General features: G+C 30.3%; 1 protein-coding gene across 1 annotated transcript in view; it reads left to right on the top strand.

Moving 5' to 3' along the window:
• Positions 1-18,286, top strand: part of LOC126880024 (protein takeout-like) — a 33,866-nt gene extending 15,580 nt beyond the window's left edge. Inside the window, exons 4-5 of the mRNA XM_050643549.1 lie at positions 14,694-14,830; positions 17,919-18,286. Coding sequence (XP_050499506.1) covers positions 14,694-14,830; positions 17,919-18,220 — 439 coding nt within the window. The 3' untranslated portion in view covers positions 18,221-18,286. The remainder of the gene's footprint in view (positions 1-14,693; positions 14,831-17,918) is intronic.
• The last annotated feature ends 3,593 nt before the right edge of the window (positions 18,287-21,879 follow it).

Here is a 21,879-nt window from a genome sequence, read left to right as displayed (position 1 = left end):
TAAGAAAGGCAAAATGTCATCACCCCCAGAATTCCTTTTTTTCAATTTTTTACGTTCTATGTGATAAAGAAATATGACTTTCTTCCCCCCTACCCCTATCCCCACCACCAAGAACGTTTCGTTTATTCTAGGTGCGACGCAATCAATTCAAAAATTCAATTAATTCATACGCATAGTTGGCGCTTTTAAAAAACATGTTTATTTTTTTATAGGTTTGTAGGTTTATTGTACGTAAATTCAAAATCCACTTTTTTTTCGAACAAAGCGTATTAACTTTTTTTAGATGGCAGTAGGTCTAATTATTTTTATTTTGTGTATTTTTAAACTATATTTCTAATTTTTTTTCAGATTTTTCCGAAAGCTGCGACACTTTCAAAATCACAAAAACTGATTTTTAGGGATTTCTGGGGATTTTCTCTATTTTATAGACTTAGGGCCGGTTGTTCGAACGCTAATCAACAATGATCACTATCAAATATTTAATTACTGTCACAACTGTCAATGTCAACTTTGATTTTGTTGCTGAAAACATAATTATTGATTACAATTATGAAAATAGTTAATAAATTATGTTAATAATTGTTATGTTAATTGATTAACTAATCTCATAATGATTATTTATTTATATGGGAAATAAGCCACAATTAAAATGAAAAAATAATTTTATTAACGTTTCGACGCCCAAATCGGGTGCCGTTGTCAAAATACAAAATATTACTAAAATAAACAAAAGTGTTGTTGCTAAACAAAAAAAAATCTTCTAATAATTTATTTAATCTCACTCATTTATATTGGCAATTCAGACATATATTATACATTTTAAAGCAGAAGACTTTAAAATGATATTGCCAATATTTATGAGTTGCGTTCCTGGGACGACTTACTGAAAGATAGTTCATTCGATTACATGTAATCAACCCCAACTCAAGAATATCCGTCATAAAAAATTATAGCATGTGATATGTCTTTAAAAAGACAACCAAATGCAACGACAGTAAAATTCTCGCGTTAGAGACTTCATAGTAAATCACAAGGGAAAACCAGGAAAAACCCTGTGGTACTATCCCGACATCGTAAGTATTTGGTCTTACATTAATTTACTCTCAAAAAATAATACCAAATTCTGACTTGTAACATGTTTAAATTATAAATAATATTAATAATACTAGATATATAAGTAATACTAAAATATAAAATATGTACTAGCTCGATATTATTGACTTACTAATCTTGGTATTTTCTTTCTATTGACTTCCTCTTTCAGTATGGGTAACCACATCCTACTGCATTCTACCGAGGAATTTGCGACAAAATTGGTTTCATTTAGCATAATTAGAGCCGCTTCTTTGATTTTTCTCTTTTTACTATCTGATTCTTTCAGGACTATACTTGAATCTCTCCACTGAACTCTATGTTCATTATCCCATGCGTGTTGACATATTTGAGATCTCTCAAAGTCTCTATTTTTAATATAAGATTGATGTTCATTTATTCTAACGTCTAATGGTCTTGATGTCTCACCTAAATAAAGTTGTTCGCATTCACAAGGTATTTTATAAATGCAATTCTTTTTTCTTTCTTGATCATTGTTAGGTTTAGTTTTAGATAGAATAGATCTCAATGTGTTTGTTGTTTTGAATCTTGTTGAAATGTTGAATTTATTTCCTATTGTTTTAAGTTTCTCGGATAGTCCTTTTATATATGGTATTGATATTTTCCTCGTATTATTTCTGGTGAATGTTGTAGGATCCCGCTCTAAGTTGTTCTGTTCCATTCGATCCAATCTTGACAATTCCTTATTTATAAACGATAAAGGATAATCATTTTTTAATAAAACAGATGTTAACAATTGTTTTTCTGCTAAAAAGGAATTTTCGTTAGAACAAGTAATTTTGGCTCTATCATATAAGGATTTAATGATTCCCTTTTTAACGTTGATGTTGTGATTTGACTTGTAATTGAGATATCTGTTGGCGTGTGTTGGTTTTCTATACACTTGGGTCTCATATCCAATATCCTTCTTTGAGATCAAAACATCGAGGAAAGGTAGGCTGTTATTGTATTCCTTTTCCATTGTAAATTTTATTGTCTCTTCTTGATCGTTTATAATATTCAGGAACGTATCCAACAATTCTGATCTATGAGGCCATATTGAAAACACATCATCTACATATATCTCCACCATACTGTGGGTTTTAAATTTTGTTTAGAAATAATATTAGTTTCGAAATCCTCCATAAATATATTAGCCAATAATGGAGATAAAGAAGAGCCCATTGCTAGACCAAAATTTTGTTTATAGAATTCATTGTTTAGTTGAAAATAGGTATTATTGGTACATAATATCAATAACTCCATTATAGCTGATACATTTAGTCTTGTCCTAGTTGCCAATGTATTATCATTTTCTAATTTCGTTTTGATTATGTTTAAAGTTTTATCTAATGGTATATTTGTAAATAAACTGTTTATGTCAAAACTTACTAAAATATTATTTGGATTAAATTCAATAGTTGATATTTGTTTAAAAATGTTTTGTATTTTTTATAAAAGTGTCATCATTATTAGCAAATGGTTTTAGAATGTTTAATAAGAATTTTGATAGTTCACTACAAGGAGAATTGATGGTACTACAAATGGGTCTAAGTGGTATGTTCGCTTTATGAATTTTCGGCACTCCATAAAAATGTGGTGTCTTACTGTAGTGAGGTGTCATTAATTTTCTTTGATAGTATGTTAGATCATTTTTAAATTTGAATAAAGTTCTATATATTTTGTTTTCCAGTGTCTTCGTTGGATCCTTCGTTAATTTGCTATAAGGTCCATTTGTAATTAGATCTGTAATTTTGTCCTCATATTGTATTTTATTCATTATTACAGTTGCATTGCCTTTATCCGCTGGTAGGATTGTTATGGAGTCATCATTTCTTAAAGTTTTTAAAGCTTTCATTTCCTCTTTGCTGATGTTCTGTTCAATTTGATTAGACTTTTCCAATTCAAGTTTACATAGTACCCTATATTTAACTTGCACTGAATTTAACTTGCACTGAATGAGTCCGGTTGAATGTGTTTAGCAATAATTATTGTTTTTTTATGTTTATCCTTATTATGTAATATTGTCTCCCTGTGAAAGTTCATTAAGTAGATTTTGCAGGGAGGTAATAAGAATAAAATTGTATAAAAGTTTATATTGAAAAAATTAAAAAAAAAAAATTATACAAAAAAATATGTATACAAAAAAAAGTATAAAAAAAATTAAATCTTATTAAAAAAAAAGAAAAAAAATTAAATAAAAAAAAAAGTATAATAAATTATAAAAAAATAAAAACGAGAAAAAAAAATAAAAACACAAAGAGGGTGTAAACCTCCGCGGGGTTGATCCGGGTTGAAGCCTTATCGCTGTGTAAAAAAAACATATATTTATTAGCATTTAGTATTAGTATTTAGTATTAGCATGTAGTTTTTTTGTCGATTTAATTATTTGTAAATTAATTTAAGTTGGTTAGGGCCATAAATGAGGAGTATACCTACTGGTCAATTAAATGTTTCCACTTCTACATATGTATGTATGCATGTATGTGCGTGCATAAGTATTATAATATTACAATATTTATGAGTTGCGTTCCTGGGACGACTTACTGAAAGATAGTTCATTCGATTACATGTAATCAACCCCAACTCAAGAATATCCGTCATAAAAAATTATAGCATGTGATATGTCTTTAAAAAGACAACCAAATGCAACGACAGTAAAATTCTCGCGTTAGAGACTTCATAGTAAATCACAAGGGAAAACCAGGAAAAACCCTGTGATACTATCCCGACATCGTAAGTATTTGGTCTTACATTAATTTACTCTCAAAAAATAATACCAAATTCTGACTTGTAACATGTTTAAATTATAAATAATATTAATAATACTAGATATATAAGTAATACTAAAATATAAAATATGTACTAGCTCGATATTATTGACTTACTAATCTTGGTATTTTCTTTCTATTGACTTCCTCTTTCAGTATGGGTAACCACATCCTACTGCATTCTACCGAGGAATTTGCGACACAATTGGTTTCATTTAGCATAATTAGAGCCGCTTCTTTGATTTTTCTCTTTTTACTATCTGATTCTTTCAGGACTATACTTGAATCTCTCCACTGAACTCTATGTTCATTATCCCATGCGTGTTGACATATTTGAGATCTCTCAAATTCTCTATTTTTAATGTAAGATTGGTGTTCATTTATTCTAACGTCTAATGGTCTTGATGTCTCACCTAAATAAAATTGTTCGCATTCACAAGGTATTTTATAAATGCAATTCTTTGTTCTTTCAAACAAAACACAACATCACAACGTTAAAAAGGGAATCATTAAATCCTTATATGATAGAGCCAAAATTACTTGTTCTAACGAAAATTCCTTTTTAGCAGAAAAACATTTGTTAACATATGTTTTATTAAATAATGATTATCCTTTATCGTTTATAAATAAGGAATTGTCAAGATTGGATCGAATGGAACAGAACAACTTAGAACGGGATCCTACAACATTCACCAGAAATAATACGAGGAAAATATCAATACCATATATAAAAGGACTATCCGAGAAACTTAAAACAATAGGAAATAAATTCAACATTTCAACAAGATTCAAAACAACAAACATATTGAGATCTATTCTATCTAAAACTAAACCTAACAATGATCAAGAAAGAACAAAGAATTGCATTTATAAAATACCTTGTGAATGTGAACAATTTTATTTAGGTGAGACATCAAGACCATTAGACGTTAGAATAAATGAACATCAATCTTATATTAAAAATAGAGAATTTGAGAGATCTCAAATATGTCAACACGCATGGGATAATGAACATAGAGTTCAGTGGAGAGATTCAAGTATAGTCCTGAAAGAATCAGATAGTAAAAAGAGAAAAATCAAAGAAGCGGATCTAATTATGCTAAATGAAACCAATTGTGTCGCAAATTCCTCGGTAGAATGCAGTAGGATGTGGTTACCCATACTGAAAGAGGAAGTCAATAGAAAGAAAATACCAAGATTAGTAAGTCAATAATATCGAGCTAGTACATATTTTATATTTTAGTATTACTTATATATCTAGTATTATTAATATTTTTTATAATTTAAACATGTTACAAGTCAGAATTTGGTATTATTTTTTGAGAGTAAATTAATGTAAGACCAAATACTTACGATGTCGGGATAGTATCACAGGGTTTTTCCTGGTTTTCCCTTGTGATTTACTATGAAGTCTCTAACGCGAGAATTTTACTGTCGTTGCATTTGGTTGTCTTTTTAAAGACATATCACATGCTATAATTTTTTATGACGGATATTCTTGAGTTGGGGTTGATTACATGTAATCGAATGAACTATCTTTCAGTAAGTCGTCCCAGGAACGCAACTCATAAATATTGGCAATATCATTTTAAAGTCTTCTACTTTAAAATGTATAATATATGTCTAAATTGCCAATATAAATGAGTGAGATTAAATAAATTATTAGAAGAATTTTTTTGCTTAGCAACAACACTTTTGTTTATTTTAGTAATATTTTGTATTTTGACAACGGCACCCGATTTGGGCGTCGAAACGTTAATAAAATTATTTTTTCATTTTAATTGTGGCTTATTTCCCATATAAATAATTAATTATAAAAATGCCACAAGGAAATAGCTTCAGAACAACATTAATCTCATAATCATAATCAATTATGTTTTGAGCAACCCAACCAAAGTTGACATTGACAGTTGTGACAGTAATTAAATATTTGATAGTGATCATGGTTGATTAGTAGATCAAATCAAGGTTCTTTACAGGCTATACATTGATTATAACTGAGTCGTATAGTAGATAGGACATTCAAAAATAGGAGAAACCCCACAAAAACGCAGGGGCTTTTTGGGTTTTTCTGGGAGTTTGAACGTGTTTCGCCCAACGTTTAAATGTCCTAAAGGACTTAGTTTCTTCAAATTAGGTATACTTATAATCTATAAAAAAAACTTGATTTGATTTATTTTGAAGTCTTAAAATAGATCATATAATAGTCTTAAAATTTGGCAGAGTTTTAGTTTTTAATCATAAATATAATCTAAAAAAATTAAGTTCTGTTAGTGAGAGCCTACGGGGGCGGGGCTGCTTTATCCATTAGGCAATATAGGCAGTTGCCTAGGGCGGCACATTATGAGAGGGCGCCAAAAATACTATACAAAAATATTTGTATATAAAAATTATGAATCTAGGTTCTGTCATTAAAGAGTATCTCTTTCAAATTACTTTACCGCCAGGATGCCAAAAAATTGTGCCCAAATAAAAAAAAAAGAAATAGGAAAGAGAAATTCAATTTGACGAGGGGGCCGATGATGAACTAAACTTTTCAGCTAGTGATGAGTTGAAAATCCACACTGTTAAGAGACCTGAATAGACGTCTGGAATCTTATCGACTTATTTATCAACGTTTTCGTGTTATTGACAGATTTGCCAAAATTAAGCAAATAAGAAATTATTAAAGAAGCTGAAAATCTGATACAAAATAAAGAAGACCAAGATACATCATTCATACCTGAATGCATTCACTTAAAGAGTCATTTGGATACCACAATAAAATCACCAATTGACATATCTTAATGTTTAAAGAAGAGTTAGTGCAGTCACTGAAAGTGGATATAACCTATTACCTCCGATTTCGTTGAACCTCCATCGATTTGCATGAAAATTGGTGAGTGGTTAGAGGATATCTCAAGGAACAAAGGTGACATGGTGTCAACTTGTGCTTTTACCCTGGAGGTTGATGTCACCCCTTCTCGAGACTGAACACATTATTACAAATATTCCCTGAAAATTAGAAATTTTTTTAGAAATTCGATAGAGGGACAAATTCTAAGCAAAATTTGTTACATAAAGTTATTAAAATAAATCAATATTTTTGAGTTATTAAAGATCAAAAATTTTAATTTTTCGTGAGAAAACTGCATGTTTTTTACCGATTTTTCATAAATAACCCTTACTTTTTTTTAATAAAAGGTGAAATGGCCGGGGTTACATGGTTCTCGCAGCAAAATTTAAGCTTTAAACGTTTCTATCTCGGTTATTTTTTACCCTACAGAAATAGTAAAAAGGTAAAATATTTTATTCAGAAAAGACTAAAATTTGGTTATACATATATCACTTTTTACGTATATTAAGTATTTTTGGAGTTAAGTATTATCAAAAGAAACTGAAAATTACGATCATTTTAAAAATTTTGATTTTTTTTTAAATTACATCTCTTTTTCAAAAATATATGCATTCTAAACCGTTCAAAATTGTTGAAATCATTACTTATGCTAATATGAAGAATTTCTTCTAAGGATTACTATAAATTTTGATTTTTGTGGAAATGGTGTATGTTTTTCAATTTTTCCTAAAAAGTTCTAAGGTTCTCTTATTTTCATCATAACTTGCTTAATTGTGATGCTATTAACTTCTACTGGAGCTCATTTGATAGGTACTCCGAAGTAATTTGACAATCGCTTAGCAGGTATATTTTATAAAATGCATCATTTTCCCGTTATTTAAGCTTGAATACTTAGATTTGAGTACTCGTCGAAAAAATATACATTCAATTACCCCTAACTCACTTTGAATTAACATTAGTTTAGTTCTTTAAGTGAGAAGTATGCCTATTCAGATTTTTATTATCTTCAATTTTGGTAATAATAACTTTATTGTAAAAGCTTACAGTTTTCGAGTTATACCTACGTGAAAAACAGCTTTAAAACATGCATTTTTTTACGAAAAAATAAAATCTTTGATCTTTAATAACTCAAAAAGTATTGATTTATATTAAAAACTTTCTATAACAAATTTGGCTTAGAATTTGTCTCTCTATCGATTTATGGTAGATATTATTTCTTTCACCCCCCACTTAAAGTGGTAGTTTTCACCACCACGGTAAAAGCACAAGTTGGCATCATGTCACCTTTGTTCTTACCAAACTTAAATCCGACAATTAGAACTCAAGATATTGTAAAATTAGTGCACAATGCAAATTGCAAAATAAGTATTTTTCGAAGCTTTATCGATCGTAACTCGGCTTCTACGCATGTAAATGAGCCTCGTAAGGTATCCTTTCAAAGCCTAATTAAGAGGCTTCCAAACAAAGTTTGTTAAATTATTTGATCTTCATTTGTTTTAAAGTTATACCCGTTTGAAGTTATAATTTTCTTAAAAATATTGTACATTCATTTGTTTATCAGGGTTTCAAGCAAATTTGAGCTATAAAAATTTATACTTTAATTAACAATAATGATAGAAAAACTCAAAAGGAACAATTTGAGCTTACGAAACTGTTCGTAATTTAATATGTTAATATTTGTTAATATTACTGTTAACATTTTAATATTTTAATGGCGCGCTATGAGACGCAAGATTGGCTCACAGCGTAAAGGTTCACGCGCTAAGATCTCGATGCAAATTATAATTTCTATGTATATATACGTTATCTTCATTTTTCATTTTTGAAGATCCTAATAAAATTTTATCATATACTTCTTATAATTAAATCATCATACTGTATCTCGTATCACCTCTCATTCTATTTAATTTGTCTTCTATTTTTTGTACTAAATGAGAAAAAAAATAAATTAAAAACTAATATTTCAGAAATATAACTAAAAAGTGGGTTGATATTATTTATTATTACTATTTTTACAAACATTTTCGTTCATACATCTGCATCGAGATATACAGGGAATCTCAGCTTTTTTACATCTGCATAAATTCTTCGAGCAATTTTTACAGACACATGGTGGTACTAAATCTGATTTTGAAGGCATTAAAATTAAAACTTTTTGGGACTTCAGAGTTTCATTATCTATAAGATATTCATATACAAGTGGATCAAGTTCTTTTGCAGAATCTTCGAGGCACGTTAATTGTGTGTACACCACAAAAATGCTCGTTTTATATGTAAGTGGATTGAGTTTGATGTTGGTGGCATATCTTTAACAAGAGAAATGCCTCCTTCAACAAGAGAAAACAAGAGAAAAATCTTTACGAATATTTGCTGTTTCAATTATACGTGCACAACCGTTCTCAGTAGAAGACACTTTGATGTTGATATTTTTTGACATATAATACATAATTTATTATTAACTAAATTATTCATTATTGCAACGAATCAATATCACATTACACTATTAAGAGACAATGACTTTGTTGTAACAAATAGACAGAATTGGCAGTAGTATATTATATTATTGTAGACATTGATAGACATATTAAGAATAGTTAAGGCTTCCTGAGCAAAATAGTGTAACACTAGAGCAGTCGATCGGTATATTTACCATGATATTTATTACTTGACTGTGAGTTGATCTTGAGCCTCAGAGCGTGCTAATATATTATCAATATCTTGTCCAAAAATAAACCTACGAACAATTTCCTAAACTCAAAATACACCTTCTTAGTTTTTCTATTATTAGTTGTAAATTAAGTATAAATGTTTATTGCTCAAATTTACTAAAAACCCTTATAAAAAAATTAATGTACAAATTATTTAAGAAAATTATAGCTTCAAACGAGTATAACTTTAGAACAAATGAAGATAAAGTAATTTGACAACTTTGTTTGGAAGTCTATTAATTAAGCTTTAAAATGAGACCATGAAAAGCTCATTTTACTGCGTAGAAGCCGAGTTACGATCAATAAAGCGTTGAAAAATCCTTAATTGACTGTAAGCCGATATTCCGCCTCATAGCGCGCCATTAAAATATCGACATCTTGGCCAAAAATAAGCTTATGAACATTTTCGTAACCTCAAATTGTTCCTATTGAGTTTTTCTATCATTATTGTTCATTAAAGTATAAATGTTTATAGCTCAAATTTGCTTGAAACCCTTATAAACAAATGAATGTACAATATTTTTAAGAAAATTTGTAACTTCAAACAGGTATAACTTTAAAACAAATGAAGATCAAGTCATTTAACAAACTTTGTTTGGAAACCTGTTAATTAAGCTTTAAAACGGCACCTTCTAAGGCTCATTTTCATGCGTAAAAGCCGAGTTACGATCGATAAAGCTTCGAAAAATACTTATTTTGCAATTTGCAATTTGCATTGTGCACTAATTTTACAATATCTTGAGTTCTTATTGTTGAATTTAAGTTTAGTAAACGGTGGTTTCTTCGTTTTTTATTAAGGAACAAATTTTATTTGAAACATTTTTTTTATCTCTTTTAGTTTATGAGCCAGAGCCTTATAAACAATTTATAAACAATTAAATTGTTTATACCAATTTTTTTACCACTCGGATCGAAATCCCCCCTCGAAATTCGTAATCAGCAGCCAAAAATCCATAAGAAACCGTTGAGTTTGTCCATCAGAATTGAATATGACATGGTGACCCCTCTGGCGCCTAGACTAATAAGTGAATTTTTATTTTCATAAAATTAACAAATGTGGCATCACTGTACCAGAACTGTTTCGCACCTTGAAAACAAAAGTGACATTATCCCAAAATCTAGATATTTCAATATGACCGTTTAAAGTTTTTCGAACAGTTCTGTAATGGATTTTGAACTAAAATAACCGAATTAAATACTATAATTAATGTTATTCAACAATTTGATTAAAGTACAGTTAGTTTCTACCGAAGAAGGCAAGTTAATAATGTAACTAATACTTTAGAAAAAAATATTTAAAAAAAAATCCTTATAGTGCCACTTTTGTTTTACATAAGAGTTCTGATTATTAGAATAAAAAGTCAAGTTAATATTTACCTTAATGATAAAACGAAATTGTGTCATATTAAAAAGAAAAATCGTTTATTTGGTAAAAGTAAACAAACTATTAATAATACTTAATGAAACTTAACATTTTAAATTTGCGTGAAAACCGACACTAAAGAAAAAATGTCACTTTTTTACTTACAACGACGTGCTTCTCCCTCAACAATCCGCCGGAAACCGACACTAAACCGATACAGTGCCACTCATGCCCTGCGAACTCAATGGAAAAAATTGGTTCCATATATATAGTGAGCTTCCGGAATTAGAGATGGCGACACATAATGTGGATCGCTAATATATGTGGTACAAGGCTAATTGAAAAGAAGAAGAATATTTGACAATTGAATTTTGAGTTGGACAGTTGTGTTTATTTTGTAACAGCGTTGCCACATTCAGCAGATTTCTACTTTTTGGATAGATTTTTGATATATTTTTTTTTAATTCTAGTAGGCAATATTTTTTAGTAGGTTTTTGGTATACAGTGATGAGCACGCTAATAACCGGCAAAAAAGCTCAAAAGATGGAAAACATAATACATTGCGAAACAAAAATAGATGAAACTAGTGGAGGTGGAAATTATCGTTATAAACGTATTAATTAACATTACATTACATAGTTTTCCACCTGTAGACGTCTGTGACAGGAGTATTTTATAAAATTCTACTCTCACAGTGACAGTTGTCATACCTCTGATACGTCTAAAGGTGGGAAACTATGTAATGTAATGGTATTTTAGACGTTTATAACGATAATTTCCACCTCCACTAGTTTCATCTCTTATTGTTTCGCAATGTATTATGTTTTCCATCTTTTGAGCTATTTTGCCGGTTATTAGCGCGCTCATAACTGTATATCAACATTTTCTGTGCTATGCATTATGACTAAAATGAAATTAACTCTTTAATAGTATTTACATTTGACATTTTGTTACAATTTCCTAATGTCATTACCGAAAATAAGATTCAGGACGTAGGTATGAATACATAGAGATTAGAGAAATGAAACTGGAGTCTGATACCAAACTTTCTTGTTTCAAGCAGCAGTGCAGTAGTGTTTCGGGTAATATTTATATAACGAAGAGTTTTGACATTCGGTGAGGCTATTAAAATTAAGCTAACGACGGAAAATAAAATATGTATGTAAAATGTAACTTTGCAAAAATAATGTGTTTACCCGTTTCTATTAACGTAAAATGAGAAAGATTTTTTTCCGGTTTTAATCGTATTACAACTGATGATCGCAATAAACTTTTGAATAAATAGTTATTTATGATATAAGTGTTAAAAGTACACGTTTAAGGCACGCATGTGAAAGTTTGCAGAATGAGCGAAGCGAGTTCTGCAAATTCACATGAGTGCCTTAAACATGTACTTTTTAACACGCATATCATACAAAAATTTTTCTACAAACGTAATTACAGGACAATATCTACAAAAACTTTTACTTGAACTTGACGGACATTCCATTTTTATATTTTTTTGACATTACATCAAATTGCCTATACGGTCAATACGAACTGCAGTGCCTTAAAATTTTTAAAGTACTAGTTCCTTGAAGTAGCATTTTTAACGCTCGTATGGAGTGCTAAAAATTGCATTTTTAACACGGTTGTAGAAAAAAATGTATTTTCATGATTATTTGTCAAAGAATGAGGTTGGGAATTGTACCAAATTTGATCCAGACATGCATATGTTAAAATCAATGGATGACAAAATATTATATAAAAATATTAAATATAAAACTGATAAAAATTAATTAAGCTAGGTCATTTTGTTTCCCTGTTAAAATGTAAAAAAAGTTTGTTTTTTTTTTACATTCACGTTATACTTATTTATTTCCAGTTAAGTTAGCTGCTGTTTTTATTATAAAAAAACCTAAATTATATTCAAATAAGTTAATAAAGTTTCAATTCTTGATTTAGTAGATTTTAGCCAAACATGCAATATATTTCCTAAATAAAATACGGCAACGTTGTCTTGTATTGAATTGAGTGCGTCATTTTGTAATTGTTGTGTTGTGTATGCGTTTTATATCAATTTTATATTTGTGTATTAAGTTTTTATCCCGTACCCAAGTGATTAGTGAAGTGAATGTTTCATATTTTAGTTATTAATAGACATTTTTTCAGTGTATAAATTATTTTTCTTCCCTCAACTGTACCTAGTTGTTTTCAGGTAATGTTAATAATTCCTAAGGTAGAAAGACAATTATTTTACATTATATGTTATGAAAACAATGAATTCATGTCAAAATTTATATAAATAATAATTATTACTGTCATTTGTTGGTTTCATTATTGTTCTTACATACATACTTATCATTTTTTAAATATAATCGCTGCTCATGCTAAATTCTATGCTTGTGCATGTTATTAATTTTTTGTTTTTGCAATAATTATTTTTATTTTTATGGTTTCTGTAATAAAAATATTTTATTGCAAAAACTAAAAATTAATAACGTGTACATTATAGAATTTGGTATGCCTAGCGAAGCTTTCAAAACGGTACAGATATCTTCCAAAACGTTACAGAGATCTTCCAAATCGTTACAGAAATCTTCCAATTTAAAACGCTTAGTTGGCTTCCAAAAATATCGATGGTGTTGTAATACGGGACCAGTTCTGCCTATAGAGTTCCCTTTCTACCCCACCCACTCTTCTATGGTGCCACTTTTTAAATTACCATTTTGACAAAATCCCTAAAAGTCAAAAGTGACATTAGCGACTTCTAGGAGAAACTATGCGAGCTATTAGAACAGGAGTCTCTGCAATAGAAGCGTTTAGTCAAAAGTAATGCAGATGTCGCTATAACTAAAAATTGATGTTTTCAGTATAGTGCCACTTTTGTTTTCAAGGTGCGGTTTGTGATTTAGGTTATTGACAGGACAAATATAGGTCAGACAGATAGACACCTGCAAAATAATTATAAATTATACAACCCCATGTGTGAAAATCAAACAAAACAAGAATTTGTTTGTTTGTTTAGGAGAAAGACAGGGTTTAATGTAAATACTACCGGCCCATGGGGCAACTATTTTTGAATTGTGACTGTGTCTAACTTTAGATTTTTGTATACATAGTTGTCAGATTTCAATTTGCATACCAAAATGTATTTTGGTTTTTTGGCCAAACGGTTAAATTTAGAAAAAAAATACCATTTATACCAAAAATTTAGAAAAAAAAAACAAACAAAAACTGCCTTTATCCTTAGAAAAAAATGTTACAAGACTTTTTTGCTCTACATGGTGCCTTCTACCTATACCTTTAAGGAACGCACTATTTTCGGGGAAACCTTGTATATAGATAATCATCGATCAAAAATTGAAAGCGGTTATCATGCTAAAGTCATCTGTCATCACTGTCATGGGTATGAAATTTATATTGGTATAATAAAAAAGTTAAACAAAATATGACTACTTACAATATTTATTAATGATTTTTATGGTTGGCGATCAAATTTTGTATGCCCCACGACAGTAAAAACTCTTTATCGAACTCGTCTGTTACTCGCCTCGCTCGCTTAGCTCGCTCTGGTCGTAAGATTAAAGACTCGATCGATAAAAAGTCACCCTACTGACTTGGTACATAAATGACTATTGTTCAAAATTATCTCAGCTACATTTTTCTAATTTGGAATATTTTTTTCTACGTCGTCGTACAGATTCTTGGTAAATCGAAGTTTTCCGTCCCTCTCCCACTACCAGTCTACGAGGACGAGGTTATGGGGAAGCTCGTGGGTAGAAGTGTCAACATTTTTTTCTTCTTTTTCGGCTCCTAAAATTAACATTCTCAAAAGTTATTTTGGTATGATTTTTAGGGGTTCAGTGGCATTTTCGCCCCTCCAGACTGAACTATTTAGATCAAGTTCTAAAATAAAGTAAAACTTATTCTCTTCTTTTTAGAGCTGATTTCACAGATAAGTGTGAATATTATATCGAGGTATACTCGCCCGCATTAAGAATGGAAGGAGAGTACGAATTAAATGGGAAAATATTGGTATTTCCTTTAAATTCAAAAGGAAAATGTAACGTAACTTTAGGTAAGTTGTAGGTTAGGGTAAGGAAAGGTAGTGAGTTGTAACATAGACATAGTGGTAATCCCTATAGTAGAAAGCCATCTAGTTCTTTAAGTGCCATCTCCGCGACGAAGGTTGGCAATCATCATGGCTATTTTGACCTTCGAGGCAGCTGCTCTGAAGAGTTGCCTTGAGCTGCAACCAAACCATTCTCTCAGGTTCCTCAACCAGGAAACGCGTCTCCTTCCTACGCTTCTCCTACCCTCTATTTTTGCTTCAATTATGAATCTCAAGATGTTACAACTTTCGCCTCTCATCACATGTCCGAGATATTGCAATTTCCTTTCTTTTATTGTGTTTTCAATTTCCCTCTTCTCTTCCAATTCTCCTTAACACTTCTATATTCGTAACTCTATCTACTCATGAAATCCTTAACACTCTTCTAAATGTCTACATTTCAAAAGCGTTAAGTCGATTTATTGCATTTTGATTTAATGTCCATGATTCTGCTCCGTAGTACAGCACACGGTGTACATAATATTTAATTATTCTTAGTCTGAGGGCTAATGTCAGATCTTTGCTGATTAATTTTCACGAAGTTGGCACGTGTTTTTTCAATTCTCACACTCTTATTTCCGCAGCATAGTCGTTATTTTCTGTGATTATCGTTTTCTACTACCATCAATCCTTAAATTCAACTATTTAAGGATTGATGGTAGCATAAATTAAATTATATACCAAGCAATTCTCATCAGATTGGTCGCTCCCAATGGCAAAATATCTCAGTTTACATGCTATAGGCTATTGAGTTCAATACTATACAGTTGTTTGGCTTTATTGTATGTGATTAAAACAAAGACAAAGTTGTTTTTTTATGTTTTATACAGGGTGTTTCATTAATAATTGTCCATATAGTAACTGGAGAAACCTTAGCACAAAATAAGAAGATTTAACCTAAAACACTTTAATAAAATGTGGTTCCTTACTGAGTTACAGGGTGTTTTATCTAAAAAATTTAAAATTATTTTTGCTCAACATTTTAAAACTATTTGACGTATCCTTTTCATACTTGGCAGGAAGTATAGGTACTATACAAGCTACTAAATTATGTTAAAAACGTTTCTGGCTGTTACCAGAGGCGTACGACGGGGGAAAGTGAATGGTTGACCCTTTCCAAATTCTACGCCACTGGCGAAATTGCTATTTTATATTAATTTTTGGATTATCCAATATTTTCTATGAAAATAATATCCTTTTCATTTGTAACGATAAAGTCATTAGTTTTCGAGATCTTGCCATCCTCTGCCTTTAGAGACTCGAATTGAATCAAAACGAAAACGATTATTTTCTTTTCTTTTTCATACCTTACTCGGTTTAGAGTACAAAATGACCACGTTTCGTTAAAGTATTCTGAGACGCATTGTTGGAGTGCTCCTCCTAGCGGCGCCGCTTGGTACTATCGTATCTCGGTTAACAGAATCCTGACTCGTGGTCGAAATTTATTTTTATTTATTTTTTCACTCCCCGTTAGAGGACAGTCTAACCACACTCTGCTGCAGATATTTTAATATATGCAGTTCTTCTTCGTTTCGAGTTGATTCAATTCAGTCCACTTGCATAGCCTCTTTGATAAGGGGTAGAGACCCCGAAACACGGTGTCAGAGGATGGCAAGAGACTCGAATTGAATGAAAACGAAAACGATTATTTTCTTTTCTTATACAACAATGTACAAACTACAGGGCTATAAAACTGCTTAGCCACACCATGAAAATATGGGAAAGAGTAATTGATAGACGGATACGTGAAGAGACCGAAATATCCGAGAATCAGTTTGGCTTTATGCAGGGCAGATTAACAACAGATGCAATTTTCATTATAAGGCAGTTGATGGAAAAATACAAGAGTAAAGAAACAAACGCTCATATGGTATTCATTGATCTTGAGAAAGCATATGATAGAGTTCCTCGAGAAATTCTGTGGTGGGCACTCAAAAAGAAAGGAGTCCCTGGTGAATATGTAAAGGTTGTTAGGGATATGTATGAGGGAGTAACGACTAGTGTTAGGACAGGTGTGGGGGAGACTGATCAGTTTCATGTGAAAGTAGGATTGCACCAAGGCTCGGTGCTTAGTCCGTATTTATTCTCATTAGTTTTGGACCAGATAACAGCGAAACTACAGGGTAACATTCCATGGTGCTTAATGTATGCTGATGATGTGTTAGTAGGAAATAGTGAAAGAGACTTGGAACAAAAACTGGAACAGTGGAGACAAGCTCTGGAGGAAAAAGGTTTAAAACTTAGTAGGACAAAGACAGAGTATTTGCAATGTTCATTTAAAGATGGAGTTAATACAAATAAAATGATATCTTTGGATGGTGAACTGATTGTAAAAAGCAATATGTTTAAGTACCTGGGATCGATATTACAGAGTTATGGAGAAATAGATGGAGATGCATGCAGTATAATTAGGGCTGGATGAATGAAGTGGAAGGAAGCGAGTTGTGTGCTGTGGGACAGGAAAATTCCAATGAAGTTGAAGGGAAAATTCTATAAAACAGCTATAAAACCGGCTATGATGTACGGAACTGAATGTTGGGCAGTGAAAGAGAAAGAGGAACAACGAATGCATGTGGCGGAAATGAGATTGCTTAGATGGATGAGTGGAGTGACAAAAAAGGATAAAATTAGAAATGAGTATATTAGGGGAAGTCTAGGTGTGGCACCAATTGATGCCAAAATGTGAGAGCATAGGTTAAGATGGTTTGGCCATGTTCAATGTCGAGACGTTAATCACCCAATACGAAGAATTGCTGAAGTGCAGATTCCTGGAAGGAGTAGAAGAGGACGACCAAAGATGACGTGGGGGGAGACGATTAGGCAGGACATGTTGGTAAAGGGGATTAATATTGATATGACCCAAGATAGAATTGTATGGAGAAATGCAATTAGGGAAGCCGACCCCGCGTAGGGATAAAGGCACAAAGAATGATGATGACTTATCGGTAAAAAATAAACTTTTTTTTGTTAAATCAATTCAATTATTTTTTATTAAATAAGTATTAAAATATCTTAAATAGGTATACATTTTTTAATTTATTACTTTTTATTTCAGTGGAAAACAATGCTGTCCATGCAATGCAGTGTGAAAGGTATCAGAAAAATGGTAAAACGTATATGAAATGGACCAATTATACCATAATATTAAATCCAACCAGGATGGTATACGATTTTGATAATCTATTTCCGGCAAATCCACAGATAGAAAATGAAATTAAAAAAACACTTAATGATAATAATCTTGCAATATTTAACGAAGTAAAACCATCGTTTGAACGTATATTTAATATTATATATCTGAATAATGGCAACAAAATAATGTCCAAAGTTCCGATAGAAGAAATGGTCCTTCCTTAATTGTCAAGTCAATACATATTAGATTTAATTGCATTCTAAATGTGTTTTAATAAATGTTTTGTTGTCCTTTATTTGTTTCTTATCCTAATCCGTTTATTATCATTTTAAGTTATTAAAATATATTGGTTCTTAGGCCCACCATTTAAAAAAATTATTATCTCCCGCATTAGACTTTTTTATTCATTTATTCATGTCAAGTCGGACAACCTTTCTATTTCGGAACTGGACAACTGGAGTACCCTTAAAAAATTCTTAAAAATATTACAACTAAATTGTATTGTTATTAAAAAACAATCCTACAAAAATCTAAGGGTATAAATTTTATTATTCTTTGTGATGCGTGCGCTCTCCCCCCTATGGGGCTCACTATAGAGTCATAAATGATGTTTTTTTTGCAGGAATGTTTGATAAATTTACTGGTAATATTGTTTGATAAATTTTTAAGGGTGCTCCAGTTGCCGAACGCAAGAAAGTTTAAAAACCTCCATATGTATTTACGAAAAGCCCCCCTCCCGAAAATTTTCCAAAATAGAAAAGTTGTCCGACTCTGACTTGACATGAATAACTGAATAAAAAAAGTCTTATCACGGAGGTAATGATTTTTTTTATGAACGGGAACTAAATAAATGAACGGAAAATACGGCAATACTGTGTAATTTTCAGGGGCAACTCCGAATTGCATGAAAATTTGGATTTAGGTTCTACTTACCCTCCACTTTAAAGTTGAATTTTTGCTGTTGGTTGATTTTACTTGGGGGTGACAGTCGCCCCTCCTCGGGGGGTGAAAAATGTACGTTCAAGATAACGGAAATGGATAAATTGACTGATTATAAGCAACTTTCGTTTTATAGAGTTGTTTATGTAAGTCAATACTTTTCGAGTTATTTACGATTGAAAATGTTTATTTTTCGACAAAAAAATACGTTTTCAGACTTTTTTTTTCAAATAACTCAAAAAGTAAATATTTTATCGAAAAAAATATTTTTAGCAAAAAGCGAAAAGTTTAGAAAAAACGAAAGTGTGTATTCGTGAAGTCTATAGATCCAGCAAATAGGGGAGGAGTGCATATAGATTTTCACTTCGGAAAAAATCAAACAAGATAGAACTTTTTGTAATTTCATTAAGAAATGTTTAATAAACAACATATAAAAAACTTCTACTCCAAAAGTGGGTGCTTCATTTTTTATTAGACAAATGAACTACGAAATTAGATGTTTTTTTTAATAACTCCGAAATCATAAATTTTATAAAAAACTGACTTGATCATTGAAAAATTCAGAAAATTTTACAAAAAAAACCTTATATAAAGAATTTTCTAAAATTAAATCTATATCCTCTATAATTTTTTATTTATAACGCTAAAGTCACCCTTCTCACAAACATTGGCGCAATGTAAACTAGCGTGCGGCGAAGTGCACGGTTGGGTTATTTTAATGTAATTCTTTAAGTAATGGATTAAATGAAATTTTACAAATTGAACTTGAAGGAAGAATAATTAAGCTATCTTATGGTTATAATAAAAAGAAATAAAATGTATGGGTATAAGTACGGTGGGGGCGGAAATTGAGCCTTACATGAATTTTGTTTGAAAATTATTTAAAAATGTGTAACTAATACAATTTTTCTTATAAAATCCTCAATTTTGCACAACTTACCTCTCAAGTATCTTACTAAATGATGTTTTATTCAAAAAAAATCTCAAAAATTTAATTCAAATGGTATGACGTCTCAAAAAATGTAATTTTTGAAATCTTCGTAGTTTTGTAGAATTACCACCACTTTAAGACGGTATTACTCAAGTTTGAACAGATCCATTACAGTTTTATAAGTGCTTTTTTAAAGCTTAGGATGTAATATTTAAAATGCACTAAATTATTTTACTTTAGAAATGAAATAGAGCATTTAATTTTGAGAAAATTAAGAAAGATAACAAAAATGTAATACAAAAACCGAAAATTACCAGCTTAAAATGTATTTATACAAAGTGATCAAAACTGTTTTCTGTAAAACTTACCTAAAATACATTTAATAATAAGCCTCAACAATAATAAATGTTCAGCAAAAAAAAATTTTTTAGCTCTTATACAGTATGTCAGTTTTACGAAAAAAGTTATTCTTTATAAAATACTCTGCATCGTATATAATCTAAAATTCAATCATCAAATATCAAATTTAATTAATTTTATACGAGGTATGTCAAAAAATATGAATTTCACTCAAGAGTAAAGTACCGTTACATTTAACAATATCGAAAATTGTTATTAAGAAAAGTTGTTTGGAATTAAAAAATTTGTTTTAGTGTTCAATTACATCCTTCTAATTAAAATATTGTGAATAATAAACGCACTTAACTCTTAAGAAAAATTCATATTTTTTATATACCTCGTATAAAATTAAAAAAGTTTGATATCTGATGGTTGTATCTTAGATTTTAGACCAGGAAGAGCATTTTATAAAGAATAACTTTTTTTCGTAAAAGTGATAATAAAATAGTTATCATAATTGAAATAAAATGATGATGTGCATCCGTAATTTGAGAAAAAATTGAAAAAGTTTTTTTCGATTAGAAGGATCTAATTGTATATTTAAACATAGTTTTTAATTTCAAGCAACTTTTCATAATAACATTTTTTGATATTCTGGAATGTAAAGGTACTTTACTCTTTAACGAAATTCATATTTTTGACATAACTCGTATCAAAATGATAAAATTTGATATCTGATGGTTGAGTTTTAGATTTTTGACTATCCAGAGCATTTTATGAAGAATAACTTTTTTTCGTAAAATTGATAATAAAAAAGTTTTCCATGTGGTTCCTAGCTACTCAGACATACTGTATAAGAGCTTCTGTATAAGAATTTTCAAATTGCAATGCCATATTCGAATTCAGCATAATAAAAAAAAAATAAAAACATATTTGATCAAAGTAAAATGATGAATTTAACGATATTTTTAAAATTAACAAAACAATTGTTATTGTTTAAACAATTAATAAACAATTATCGCCCAAATCTGCGAGTAGAACTTTTTACTTTAACATGTATATAAACTAACAAAAAAAGTTTTAGAAAAATATAAGCTTGTTTGAATTTTTCCGAAACAATGCATGTTTTCATTCTAATTGCACTCTAGTATGGTATAACTAGACCCAAACCCAGATATCCAAAGTGAAAGTTGAAAGTTATCCTCCAACACCAAATTGTTCTATATGGTCCACATAATGTTCAGAAAAAAGTCACACCATTTTGAGCGTTGGGTTTGGGGGGGAGAGGGGGGAGAAATTGGTAAATTCGTAGTTTTTTACGTTTTTCGTCAATATTTCTAAAACTATGCGGTTTAGCATGAATAACCTTGTATTTAAAAATGTTTTACATTAAATTTGAAATAAAAAAGGTCCTATGCATAATCCTTCTAAAATGAACGGTTCAAAAGTTACGGAGGTAGTATAGTATAATTGGTCCAAAAAAAGGCCTAACCCAGACATCCAAAGTAAAAGTTTTCCTTTAACACCAAATTGTTCTATAAGGTCCACATATTGTTCAGTAAAAAGTTACAACATTTTGAGCGTCCTGTTTGGGGGGGGGGGGAGATGGGGGAATAGTCGATAAATTAGTAGTTTTTTTACGTTTTTCGTTAATATTTCTAAAATTATGCTTTA

This window comes from Diabrotica virgifera, chromosome 2 (assembly GCF_917563875.1).
Source record: "Diabrotica virgifera virgifera chromosome 2, PGI_DIABVI_V3a".
NCBI lineage: Eukaryota > Metazoa > Arthropoda > Insecta > Coleoptera > Chrysomelidae > Diabrotica > Diabrotica virgifera.
The sequence above is the reverse complement of the archived record's forward strand: the minus strand, read 5'-3'. Positions and strand labels throughout refer to the sequence as shown.